Source organism: Balaenoptera physalus, assembly GCF_965194825.1.
Source record: "Balaenoptera physalus genome assembly, chromosome: 1".
NCBI classification, from domain to species: Eukaryota; Metazoa; Chordata; class Mammalia; order Artiodactyla; family Balaenopteridae; genus Balaenoptera; species Balaenoptera physalus.
In genome coordinates, this window is record NC_138882.1 from 86818110 (window position 1) to 86830694 (window position 12585).

Sequence of the window (12585 nt, forward strand, 5' to 3'; positions counted from 1 at the left end):
AAAAATGAGAGCAGCACCCTCTCCCCTCAGCATCCAGTTATCACAGAATGTCAGAATTGTAAGTGACCTCAGAGAACTACTAGAGCTCAGTCGAAGCCCCCATCTTAAAGACAAAGTGAAGCCAAGAGGGAGAGGGTGTCTTTCCCGGTGTCAGTGCACCAGTCACTCCACTATGTGTCAGTGGCTACGGGTGTCCCTCCCCTCGAAAAGAAATTGGGAGAAGGGAGTAGAGGAATGCTGAATCGTGGAGCATTCATCCCAGATCTCTGGTCTCGAGACAGCCAAGTCGCAGCCCAATCCGGGCCCGGGCTTCCCCCGGGCTTCCCCAGGGCTTCCCCCGGGCTCAGCTCGGACAGAGCCGCACCGGCTCAGGCGCTCCGCGGGCACCCGGTGGGGGCCTTTCCTGCCGCCGGCGCCGGGGGCCTTCTACGCCTCCATCCGCGCCCGAGAACATGGCGGCGGCCTCGGGGAGAGCTCTGCTGCGGGCGAGCACTGAGCGGCTGGTGCGAGGAGGGGTTTGGGAGCTCCTCCGGCCGCGACTTGAAGGGGGCACCTCCGGCTCGGAGCGCGACTTCAGCCTGTCTCACAGTCGGGTGAGGGCCGGGTGTGCGTTCTGGGGCTCCTTGACTGGGGCGCGTTGAGACCCGGTGGGGCCCCGGCCTGCGGGTGGTGGGCTCTCCTTGAGGGGCCGGCGGCCAGAGGAGGCTTCTCCGTGGAGACTCGCTCACGCTCGCTCCCCCGGCCGCCAGGGCACGGTCATTGTGGAGCGCTGGTGGAAGGTGCCGCTAGCGGGAGAGGGCCGGAAGCCGCGCCTGCACCGGCGGCACCGCGTCTACAAGCTGGCGGAGGACACGAAACACCGGCCCAAAGACAACCTGGAGCTCATCCTCACGCAGTCGGTGGAGGGTAAGGCCCCGGCAGAGGTGCTTCCTGTTTCAGGCTGGGCCTGTTTGGCATCAGCTTTTTTCTGCCTTTTCACTAATTTGGGGGAATGACCAGCTCATATTTGAGAAGAGGAAGCCACAAAAAGTACTGTGATGGTGACACTGGCCTCCTACATAGAAAATCAGAACAGGAATGCAGCAGCATCATTAACAGTGTGTGGGGAGAAAGAGGCCTGACAGTATGTGCCACAGATACTGAAATCCCGTGATGGGACAGTGCTTCACTTTGTACAGGGAATATTAAGTTTCTAAATCAGGTCCTAAAGAAATGAATTAGAAATCTCTTAAGAGTTGTCCTAGTGAATGCTAATATTTCTTCTAGGAAGAATAAGCACTGTGAGGGAATAAGAGGTCTTTTTTCCTTTGATTGTCCCTTTTTTTAGGGATTGCTCGATAATTCTGATCCAGTGTCTCTGTGCTCTGTTGGCAGAACTTGGAGTCCGAGGTGACCTGGTCTCAGTGAAAAAATCTGTAGGCCGTAATCGACTACTTCCTCAAGGACTGGCTGTATATGCATCTCCTGAAAACAGGAAGCTGTTTGAAGAGGAGAAATTGGTGAGCCCAGAAGACGGCAGAGGGACTTGGAGGAAGTAGAACCTTAGGATTACCTGTAGCAACTTCTTCGAGTCCCTACTTCATTTTCAAATGAAGTAGAGACTAGAAGAACAGGAATTCAGAAGCCCAGCCTATGCTGAGCATAGCAAGAGTTTGTTATTAGTTACCACAAACTCATTTTTCTTTTTTTTTTTTTTTCCATCTATAACTTTCTTTTCTAGCTGAGACAAGAAGGAAAATTAGAGAAGATCCAGACCAAGGCAGGTGAGACGGTGAGTAGAAACATAGAAAATCTTTATTTATTGGTCACCTACAAAGTCACCAACCTCTTCCTGAAAGACTTCTTGATTTCCTTGAAGTCTCCTGATTTCAAGCACAAGGTAGGGGCAAGGGGAAGTGTTGTGGCTACCATAACTGGTGTTGAGATATCCTAGGATATCCTGACCTGTTGGGTGAAGTGCTCTAGTTTATTGAGGGAGGCCCCAAGCTGGGTACCAGGGGACCCATGGAAAAGTGAGATGAGGACTCTGCCTTCGGGGTTGTTTACAGACAAGTTGGAGAGAACATAGACACGTGAGAAAGTGATAAACTCAAGGCAGTAAATTATGAGTGACATGGACCAAAATGGATTAGGGTGATTGGGAAAGGATTTTTTTCAGATGGGATTGAATTAGGCCTTATGGGATTAGTAGGCTTTGGATAGACCAGGAGGGTGGGAAAGGTATTCTTAAGGGAGAAAAAGTAGATAGTTAAGGCACGTTGTTGTTGTTGTTTAATTTTAAAAAAAATTTATGCAATTTTTAAAGGTTACACTTCATTTACAGTTATTACAAAATATTGGCTATATTCTCCATGTTGTAGAATACATCCTTGTAGCCTGTCTTACACTCTATATCTGTGCATCTGTTTCTTTTTTGTTATGTTCACTGGTTTGTTGTTTTTTTTAGATTCCACATGTAAGTTATCATACAATATTTGTCTTTCTCTGACTTACTTCACTTAGCATAATGCCCTCCAAGTCCATCCTTGTTGTTGCAAATGGCAAGATTTTGTTCTTCTTTATGGCTTAGTATTCCATTGTGTGTGTATGTGTATGCACATACATATTTGTGTGTGTGTGTATACACGTATATACTACATTTTCTTTATCAATTCATCTGTTGATGGACACTTAGGTTGCTTCCATGTCTTGGCAATTGTAAATAATGCGGCTGTGAACATTGGGGTGCACGTATCTTTTCAAATTAGTGTTTTTGTTTTTTTCAGACATATACCCAGGAGTGGAATTGCTGGGTCATATTTTTAGTTTTTTGAGAAACCGCTATACTGTTTTCCACAGTGGCTGCACAAACTTATATTCCCACCAACAGTGTATGAAGGTTCCCTTTCTTCTACATCCTCGCCAACATTTGTTATTTGATGATAGCCATTCTGACAGGTGTGAGGTGATAGCTCAGTTAAAGCATGTTTTAAAATAGAAAGTAGACCAGTCTAGCTAAAACAGAGGACTTCTATTAGGAAATGACTGGAAAGAGGGTTGGGGCATGACTTACAAAACATCTTTAATCCTCAGCTAATGAACTTATACTTCGTTCTATAAGCAGGGAGGAATCATTATGGTGTAGGGTTGGGATTGAAGGGCCAGAATATTGTGTTAAAACAGTCTATGAAAATCATTCCATCATGAGATATACAAGCGGCCCCCATTGGTGAGCCTAACCTTGGTTTTGGGTTTTTTTTAAAAAAACACTTTTTAAATTTTTTTTAAAATTTTCTTTCTTTCGGCTGCACCAGGTCTTAGTCGCAACATGCAGACTTCTTAATTGCAGCGTGCATGTGGGATCTAGTTCCCCGACCAGGGATCGAACCTGGGCCCCCCTGCATTGGGAGTACGGAGTCTTACCCACTGGACCACCAGGGAAGTCCCTGATGAGCCTAACTTTGACATGGCCTGTTTCTCCTTGCTTAGGAATAGCCACGTATAAGCAGCATTTCCTTCCAGAGCATCGCTAAAACATCTTTCCATAATATCAGCCTTGAGACAATGAGAATTTTTATCTTTCGTATTCATCATCTCACCTATCTTGGCTATGAGGCAGAAATTGTGCTTTGCCTGAACTCTCAGACTGTGTGGCTCTTGGCCTCTTGCTAACATGTTTCCTCTCCTTGATTACAACTCTAACCTATCTTCTGTGTATAATTCCTCTCAGACAGTGAGATTTCTGAGAAGATGTCACCTGCAGGTAGGAATGAAGAACAATGTCAAATGGGAGCTAAACCCTGAAATAGTTGCCCGCCACTTCCTCAGAAATGTGAGTATTCCCAAACACTGCTCTACCCCTGAGGGTGGAAACTACCCCTGGGAAGAAGAAGCTACCCCAGGATTGATCCCTCTGTTAGGAAAGGGTGTGATCATCCAGCTGGAGTTACAGGAAGCATTTTTTTTTTTAATGGAAGTATAGTTGATTTACAATGTTGTGTTAATTTTCTGCTGTATAGCAAAGTGATTCAGTTATACATATATATACATCCTTTTTCATATTTTTTATTATGGTTTTTTACAGGATATTGAATATAGTTCCCTGTGCTATACAGTAGGACTTTGTTTTTTATCTATTCTATACATAATAGTTTGCGTCTGCTAATCCCAAACTCCCAATCCATCCCTCCCCCACCTGGCAACCACAAGTCATTTCCCTCCCACACCCGTGTAAACCAATCAAGAACGCTTTCCCTAAGTTGGACAGCCTCATGTAAATCAATGCAACCTGCCCCTTGGCAACCACAAGCCTGTTCTCTACGTTTGTGAGTCTGTTTCTGTTTCATAGATCTTTTTTCTAATATAAATTTATTTATTTATTTATTTATTTATTTATTATTTATTTTTGGCTGCGTTGGGTCTTCGTTGCTGCACGTAGGCTTTCTCTAGTTGCGGTGCGCAGGCTTCTCATTGCGGTGGCTTCTCTTGTTGTGGAGCACGGGCTCTAGGCGTGCAGGCTTCAGTAGTTGTGGCATGCAGGCTCAGCTGTGGCTCATGGGCTTTAGAGCGCAGACTCAGTAGTTGTGGCGCATGGGCTTAGTTGCTCCGCGGCATGTGGGATCTTCCCGCACCAGGGCTCGAACCTGTGTCCCTGCATTGGCAGGTGGATTCTTAACCACTGCGCCACCAGGGAAGTCCTGTTTCATACATCATTTGTGTCATATTTTAGATTCCACATATAAGTGATATCATATGGCATTTGTCTTTATTAGTTCACTTAGTATGATAATCTCTAGGTCCATCTATGTTGTTGCAAATGGCATTATTTCATTCTTTTTTATGGCTGAGTAGTATTCCATTGTATATACATACCACATCTTTTTCCATTCATCCATTGATGGACATTTAGGTTGTTTCCATGTCTTGGCTACTGTGAATAGGTCTGCTGTGAACAGAGAGGTGCATGTATCTTTTTGAATTATAGTTTTTGTTGTTTTTTTTAAAAGTACAAACAGATTATTTTTTAAATTTATTTATTTATTTATTTATAGCTGTGTTGGGTCTTTGTTTCTGTGCGAGGGCTTTCTCTAGTTGTGGCAAGTGGGGGCCACTCTTCATCGCAGTGCACGGGCCTCTCACTATTGCGGCCTCGCTTGTTGCGGAGCACAGGCTCCAGACGCACAGGCTCAGTAATCATGGCTCACAGGCCCAGTTGCTCCGCGGCATGTGGGATCTTCCCAGACCAGGGCTCGAACCCGTGTCCCCTGCATTGGCAGGCAGATTCTCAACCACTGCGCCACCAGGGAAGCCCTGAATTATAGTTTTGTCCAGATACATGCCCAGGAGTGGGATTGCTGGATCATATGGTAGCTCTGTTTTTAGTTTTTTAAGGAATCTCCATACTGTTTTCCATAGTGGCTGTACCAATTTACATTCCCACCAACAGTGTAGAAAGGTTCCCTTTTCTCCACACCCTCTCCAGCATTTGTTATCTGTAGACTTTTTTTTTTTTAATTTATTTATTTATGGCTGTGTTGGGTCTTCGTTTCTGTGCAAGGGCTTTCTCTAGTTGCAGCAAGTGGGGGCCACTCTTCATCGCGGTACGTGGGCCTCTCACTATCGTGGCCTCTCTTGTTGCAGAGCACAGGCTCCAGACGCTCAGTAATTGTGGCCCACGGGCCTAGTTGCTCCACGGCATGTGGGATCTTCCCAGACCAGGGCTCAAACCCGTGTCCCCTGCATTGGCAGGCAGATTCTCAACCACTGTGCCACCAGGGAAGCCCTATTTGTAGACTTTTTAATGATGGCCATTCTGACCAGTGTGAGGTGGTAGTTCATTGTACTTTTGATTTGCGTTTCTCTAATAGCGATGATGAACATCTTTTCATGTGCCTGTCGGCCATTAGTATGTCTCCTTTGAAGAAATGTCTGTTTAGGTCTTCTGCCCATTGTTTTTGATTAGGTTGCTTTTTTGTTGTTGAGTTGTTTGAGCTGGTAGTATATTTTGGAAATTAAGCCCTTGTCAGTAGCTTCATTTACAAATATTTTCTCCCAGTCCATAGGTTGTCTTTTTGTTTTGTTTATGGTTTCCTTTGCTGTGCAAAAGCTTGTAAACGGTCTCAATTGTTTACTTTTGCTTTTATTTCTATTGCCTTGGGATACTGACCTAGGAAAACATTGGTACGATTTATGTCAGAATGTTTTGCCTACGTTCTCTTCTAGGAGTTTTATGTTGTCCTGTCTTATATTTTAAGTCTTTAAGCCATTTTGAGTTTATTTTTGTGTATGGTGTGAGGAAGTGTTCTAACTTCGCTGATTTACATGCGGCTGTCCAACTTAGGGAAAGCGTTCTTGATTGGTTTGCAGGGGTGTGGGAGGGAAATAACTAAGATGGTCACATAGAATCTGAAGACTGATAGGAGAAGATGGTGGGATCATTTATTTTCTCTAGCTAGGGAAAACCTGAGGAAATGTGACTCACTGGAGAATTTTTACTTTTGTGGATGAAGTGAGTTTGATCTCAAGCCCTGTTTCTCTTTGTGACTCCACCTCCCTTTCTGAGAAATTAGGACTGAGTTATTCTGCCACTGTTTATGGAGGTTTGTGCCTTTCCATGGGATCAGCCAGGGTAAACCCCCCAGTTTTATTCACCCATGTAGAGGAAAGTCTAGAGGTTGCCTGGAGTGGCAGCCATGTAAACAGAGCTCCCTTTGGCTGTGATTTTTTTTGCAGCTTGGTGTTGTGGTTGCCCCACATGCGTTAAAGTTACCAGAAGAGCCTATCACACAGAGGGGCGAGTACTGGTGTGAGGTGACGGTGAGTGTCTCACATCCTGTCTCCTTTTTCTCACTGGGTAGAAAGCTGGGATTGGATGGTGTTAGTTCGTATCTGCCCCACTGATCTGAAGATTCCTGTTGTTTTGTGTACAGGTAAATGGGCTTGACACTGTGAGGGTACCTATGTCTGTGGTGAACTTTGAGAGGCCCAAGACCAAAAGATATAAGTACTGGTTAGCCCAGCAAGCTGCCAAGGGCATGGCCCCCACAAGCTCCCAGACCATCTGAACCTGTTCTACCTCGAAAGCAGCAAAGCAGAATCAGAGGAGTGGTGGAGCGAAGATGGGCCAGCACCGTGATATCACTCCCAGCTCTGACCAAACATGGAATTTTAGAAAGCATATGGAGACAGCGACAGCAGACTAGACTGAATATACGTTGAATTGTCCATATTTGCCATCTTCAGCGGTTATCACATCTAGCGTTATTGGGGCAGGCCTACTCCAGAAGTACCAGGCTGTAGATTTGATAAGCTAAATATTAATAGACCAAAAGAGTCTAGATCTGTTTAGCCTCTTCCTACATTGGAATTCATTGGAATAAATGATAGAGCTAGCTCATTCTCATCATCCAAACTAAACATTTGTATCCAAAAAAAAAATAAAGAGGTTGTATTCTTTTTAGGTGTTGTTTACTGGACTGAGTAGACTGGAGACGGGACCTCTAAGTGGGATGTCCTCTTGAGCCACTGGGGTTTACTGCTAAAAAGGAAAAAAGAGAATACATTTGCAGGCTACAGCCCACAGTTGCTATGGACAAATTACTCAACAAGTTGATATGCCTTATGGTCTTAAAACTTACTAGGTATGCTAATAAAGCCCTCAGTACAAATAAGCACAATGGAGTCTACTTTTCTAAGGAGATCTGAATAAGGCCTAAGAGAAATTGTTGGAGAAAATGACGCTGGGATGAAAGAAGTTTAAAAAGGGAACTTCTGTTTTATTTCTTCAACCAGCTCCTGAAATTTGGAAAAGAAAATACCTTGGTTTCCAGACCGAGGTTAAGATATGGGGCTAGTTCGTAGGTAATTACGGAATAGGAGATGAAGCAAGTAGATAGATGATAGTTCTGCATAAGTTCAAGGTCCATTCCTGGAAAACAGACCAACTGTTGACAAGTGGATTGTGCCAGAGTCACTCAAATAAATATGAGATTTTGCAGTTTAGGAAGGATAAAGATGAGACCATTGACTCTATTGCTACCCTTACCAGAGAAATTGGTTTCTATCAATCATCCTATGTGAGCTCACCTGCCTTGCCAAGCCAACTAACTACTTTCATCCACACAAAGCCATCCCTGCTATTGAGAGTTCTGTCATCAGTAGTTGCACTAATATCTGTATCCAACCTCACACTTGCCAGAACTCTGTAACAGGTCGAGCACTAGTATTGTTTGCAATTGCCATTTGATTGATTGTCAGATTTGCCATCAATCCCTGCTGTCCTTGAAATGGAAAGCTCACTTAATACTGCATCTTTCCACACCACCACCATCACCATGATGAAGCTCTCTGAAACTGAGCAACAGGAGCAACGTTCCACAGAGCAAACCTCAAAAAGTGTCCAAATACTTGTTGTGAGGTGAGTTCCCGGCAAAACAGACTGAGTTGGAGATTTGGGTGCAGGAAGTTTACTGGGGGCGTCCTCTAGATTAACACCTGTCGGGGAGTGAAGGAAGCAAAATTCGGTAGAGGGAGAAGTTGAGCTGACACAGTCTCAACAAAGGCCTTAGTCCCCTGGGGAGCTCAAGCTAGGGTGGCTTGAGCCATCTAGGTGTGTACCATGTTGAGGCAGGTGGCCAGACCTATAGACCCCCACGCTGACAAGGAAAGGGTCTTGGGTGAGGTGACTGATTTCAGGCACAGGCAGTTCCCAGAGGGGAACTCAGATGAGAGCTGTGCACATTCTCAGCAGCTTGGGAAGTGAGTGCTTTGGTGCTGAAGGGAGCAATCTGGGCAGCATACCATAGTCTCCACTACAGTCCACTTCTTGTGCTGTCAGATCAGTTTGTTCATAAGTTCTAAAACGATCCCTTCAGGATCCTGATGGGCTTCCTTTCCTGGGAAAACTTGGAGGAAGATCTGGGACAGACTACAGCCCCTGCTGCTGTAGCTTAAGTCTACAACTGGTACTTACTTCCTACTACCCATTCTAGATTCTTCCCCACACCCCCTCAATTTATACTTCTGTTAGTCCACATGGGGAATAAGCTATCTGTAGACCTTGAAGATGTTACCCAGGCACTGTGCCGCCTCTTAGTGGCGAGATGTGTGAGATACAAAATTTTTCCTTTACTTTGGAAGAAATGTCCTAGCATTGTGCAAACTACTGAATCTCTAAAAACTTCCCTGAACATTTGCAGGGTTTATGTACCACCACTTGAGAATGTTTATCCTATCCAGGCCTCCAGTGGACTTGCTATTTGTTGCTCATCCTGTACAATTACCATGATGTCATCAATAGAGTAATGTGGTATTCTGTGGAACGTCCAGATGGTCCAAGTCTCTTCAGATTATATTATGACAGACTTGGGAGCATTTACATGTTTCAGGTGCAAGACTGTAAATTGTATTTTATTGCTCATCTCAATAGTGAAAGCAAACTTTGATCCTCGTTTCTTATAGAGATGGAAAAGAATATATTGCTCAGATTAACGGTCACCTACTGCCTACCTGAGGCTGTTAATCTGCTCCACCAAAGAAACCACATTTGGCATGGCAGATAAAATTGAAATTACTTGACTGAGATTACCATAATCCACTGTCATTCTCCAGGAACTGTCTGGTTTTAGCAGAGGCCAGACTGGTGAATTAAATGGCATTATGGTGGGGACCACCATCCCTGCATCCTTTAGGTCTTCAAGAGGGGCACTAATGTGATATTTTTTAATTTATTATTTTAGCCTGAGATGGTGGAGGCAATTTCAGGAACTTCATGTTGGCCTTTCTCACTATGATAGCTCTTAACCTGTCGTGGTTAATGTAGGTCTACCAACTATCAACTATGTCCATCTCAACTGTCCAATTAAGGACAGGTGAAATGACCACTAGGTGGATCTGTGAACCCAGTAGACTTACTAAGAGCCAGACCTGGGCCTGGAATACATTTGTTACCTAGCCCCCATACACTGACACTCTAACAGGGGGCCATGATGTTTCAGATACTTGGTTTCAAAGTCAAATAGGACCCTGTATCCAACAGTCTTGAAATAGTTGGATATTCCTCTTTCTCCAAAGTGTATTATGCAAATAAATGGTCATAAGTCCCTACAGGATAGGACTGGGGGAATTATTACCTTATACTCTTGACATGATGTTTCATGGTCCTTTCTTCTAGGGACCTAGCATCTTCTTTCATTAGTTGTTTCCAGCTGAAAAACTGACTCAGAAAGATTTCCACTTCTACCCATAAAGGAATTACCACTACCCAAATCGCTCTCCCACTATAAATAACTATAAAGCCAGAAAAAAAAATAAAAAGAAATGTTTATAGGGAACTGCGTGGCAGCCCACTGGTTAGGACAACACGCTTTCACTGCTGTGGGCCAAGGTTCGATCCTTGGTCGTGGAACTAAGATCCTGCAAGCCGCACGGTGCAGCCAGAAAAAGAAAGAAAGAAATGTTTATAGGTATTGGAAAGCAGGTAGGGCAGAACATTGTTAACTGAGAAAAGGGAAAGAAATGAGGTGAGCCCTTTGACTGCCTGAGTTTACAGACTAGAGGTAGTTTCCTGCACTGTACTGATGTGAGCAGTGCAAAAGGGGGAACCCAAGTAAAGCCAGCAGTCTCAAAGTGAGTGGAGAAGACAGAGATTAGAGTTGATGGAGGATAAGTTGGCGAGAAATTGAGAAGCAGAACACTGTAGATGAGGGAATGATACATAGAGCTTTGAAGATCTGCGGCAGGGTCCCCTCAAGTCTTTGTCTGAATACTGATCTGTGCATGCATCAGGTGAAACTCCATGAGGCCAGGGAACTCGGCCTCCATGAAACTCCATGAGGTGGGGGAAACACCAGAAAGAAGTAAGCCAAACAATTCCCAGAGCTCACACAATATTGGGAATGTTTCGTGTTCCTGACAGCCAGTGTGGGTAGAGCACCAGGTAGAGTCCTCAAAAGGGCATTAGAATAAAGGCTACTCTGGACCATCATGCAAAGCTTGAAAGCAAACCTTGAAAGGATCAAACTAATACCAAGTATGCCAGAACCAAGACCAACACTCATGAAAGAAATGCAACAAACAAAAATCTAACACTAGGGACTTCCCTGATGGTCCAGCGGTTAAGACTCCATGCTCCCAATACAAGGGGCCTGGGTTTGACCCCTGGTCAGGGAACTAGATCCTGCATGCCGCAACGAAAGATCCCACACGCCACAACAAAGACCCTGCATGCAGCAACTAAAAACCCAGTGCAGCCAAATAAATATTTGTTTAAAAATCTGGGACTTCCCTCGTGGTCCAGTGGTAAGAATCCACCTTCCACTGCAGGGGACGCGGGTTCGATCCCTGGTTGGGGAACTAAGATCCCACATACCACAGGGCAACTAAGCCCACGCGCTGCAACTACTGAGCCTGTGTGCCGCAAACTACAGAGCCTACGTGCTCTGGAGCCCACGCGCCACAACTAGAGAGAGAAAACCCGCACACCACAACTAAAGAGAAGCCCTTGCACCCCAATGAAGAGCCCATGCATCGCAACAAAGATCCCACATGCTGCAACTAAGACCTGATGCAGCCAAAAAATAAAAATAAACAGCTATATCTTAAAAAAAAAAAAACACTAAACAACATAAAATTCCCAATGTCTGATACCCATTTAAAATATTACCATAAAAAAGAGACATAAAGAGAGACAGGAAAATGTTACCCCAAACCAAGAGAAATCTTCCTAGAAATGACAGTGATGGTGGAATTAAAACAGTTGTTATAAATATGCTTCATACATATAAGACTAAAGGCAAATAAAATATAATGAGAGAAATGGAAAATAAGAAAGACCCAAATGGAACTTCCAGAGATGAAAAATACAATACCTGACATGAAAAATACACTGATGGAATTTTACTTCTAGGAAGGTAGAGTAGATATACTTTCACTATTCCTAGTACAACTATAAACCCTAGAAATTATACATAAAACAAACATAACATAACTTTGAGAGGTGGAAAGAAGAAAGCAAACTGCCTAGGAATGGCAGGACCCAAGCAACAACACTGCAGTGAGTCCCTTGGGTTTTCTTTTTGCCTCATTTATCCCAGACTTGGAGCTGAAGAACCAGCAATTTGGAAATGCCAAATTGGGCCAAAAATAAAATAAAAATAATAATAAGCTTCAATAAAAGCCTGCTCCTGCTAGCCAAAGGAAAGGGGCAGCCTAACAAGAAAATTTTTAGACAATAACTGCTCCACTCTAGCCGAACACCACAGACAACACTGTGGTCCAACTGCCCACCATGCCAAGGCTGAGTGGGGAACCTAGACTTCCATCCTCACAAGGTTATAACAAGTGGCCCCAACACCCCTGCCAGGTGGTGTCACAGAAGATCAAATAGGGAACTATGACTTTCTTCCCCACCAGCCAGTAATGGGTCCTTCTACCCCTCCCTGGTGTCAGTAAAGACCATGGTGTCAGCGGGGAACCTGGAATTCACTCTCACCCGGCAGAAAAGAAGCACCCTTCTTCGTTCCTACACGGTTAAGTCAGAGGAGGCCTAGTAGAGAGTCAGCACTTTCACCATTACCCAGCAGTAATGAGGCCACATCCACCATAGTA

General features: G+C 44.5%; 2 protein-coding genes across 3 annotated transcripts in view; one reads left to right on the forward strand and one right to left on the reverse strand.

The window, feature by feature from the left end:
* RIIAD1 (regulatory subunit of type II PKA R-subunit domain containing 1) overlaps positions 1 to 12585 on the reverse strand; it is a 52043-nt gene that overhangs the window by 5465 nt on the left and 33993 nt on the right.
* Positions 420 to 7434, forward strand: MRPL9 (mitochondrial ribosomal protein L9). Of its 2 annotated transcripts, XM_082475793.1 has the most exons (7): positions 422 to 593; positions 750 to 906; positions 1375 to 1499; positions 1721 to 1771; positions 3710 to 3811; positions 6712 to 6795; positions 6909 to 7434. In XM_082475793.1, exons 1-7 carry the CDS (start codon positions 453 to 455, stop codon positions 7041 to 7043), a joined length of 795 nt encoding a protein of 264 aa, XP_082331919.1. In that variant the 5' UTR covers positions 422 to 452; the 3' UTR covers positions 7044 to 7434. The 2 variants fall into 2 exon arrangements, with proteins under 2 accessions (XP_082331918.1, XP_082331919.1); XM_082475792.1 differs by lacking the exon at positions 6712 to 6795 and having other exon boundaries at positions 420 to 593.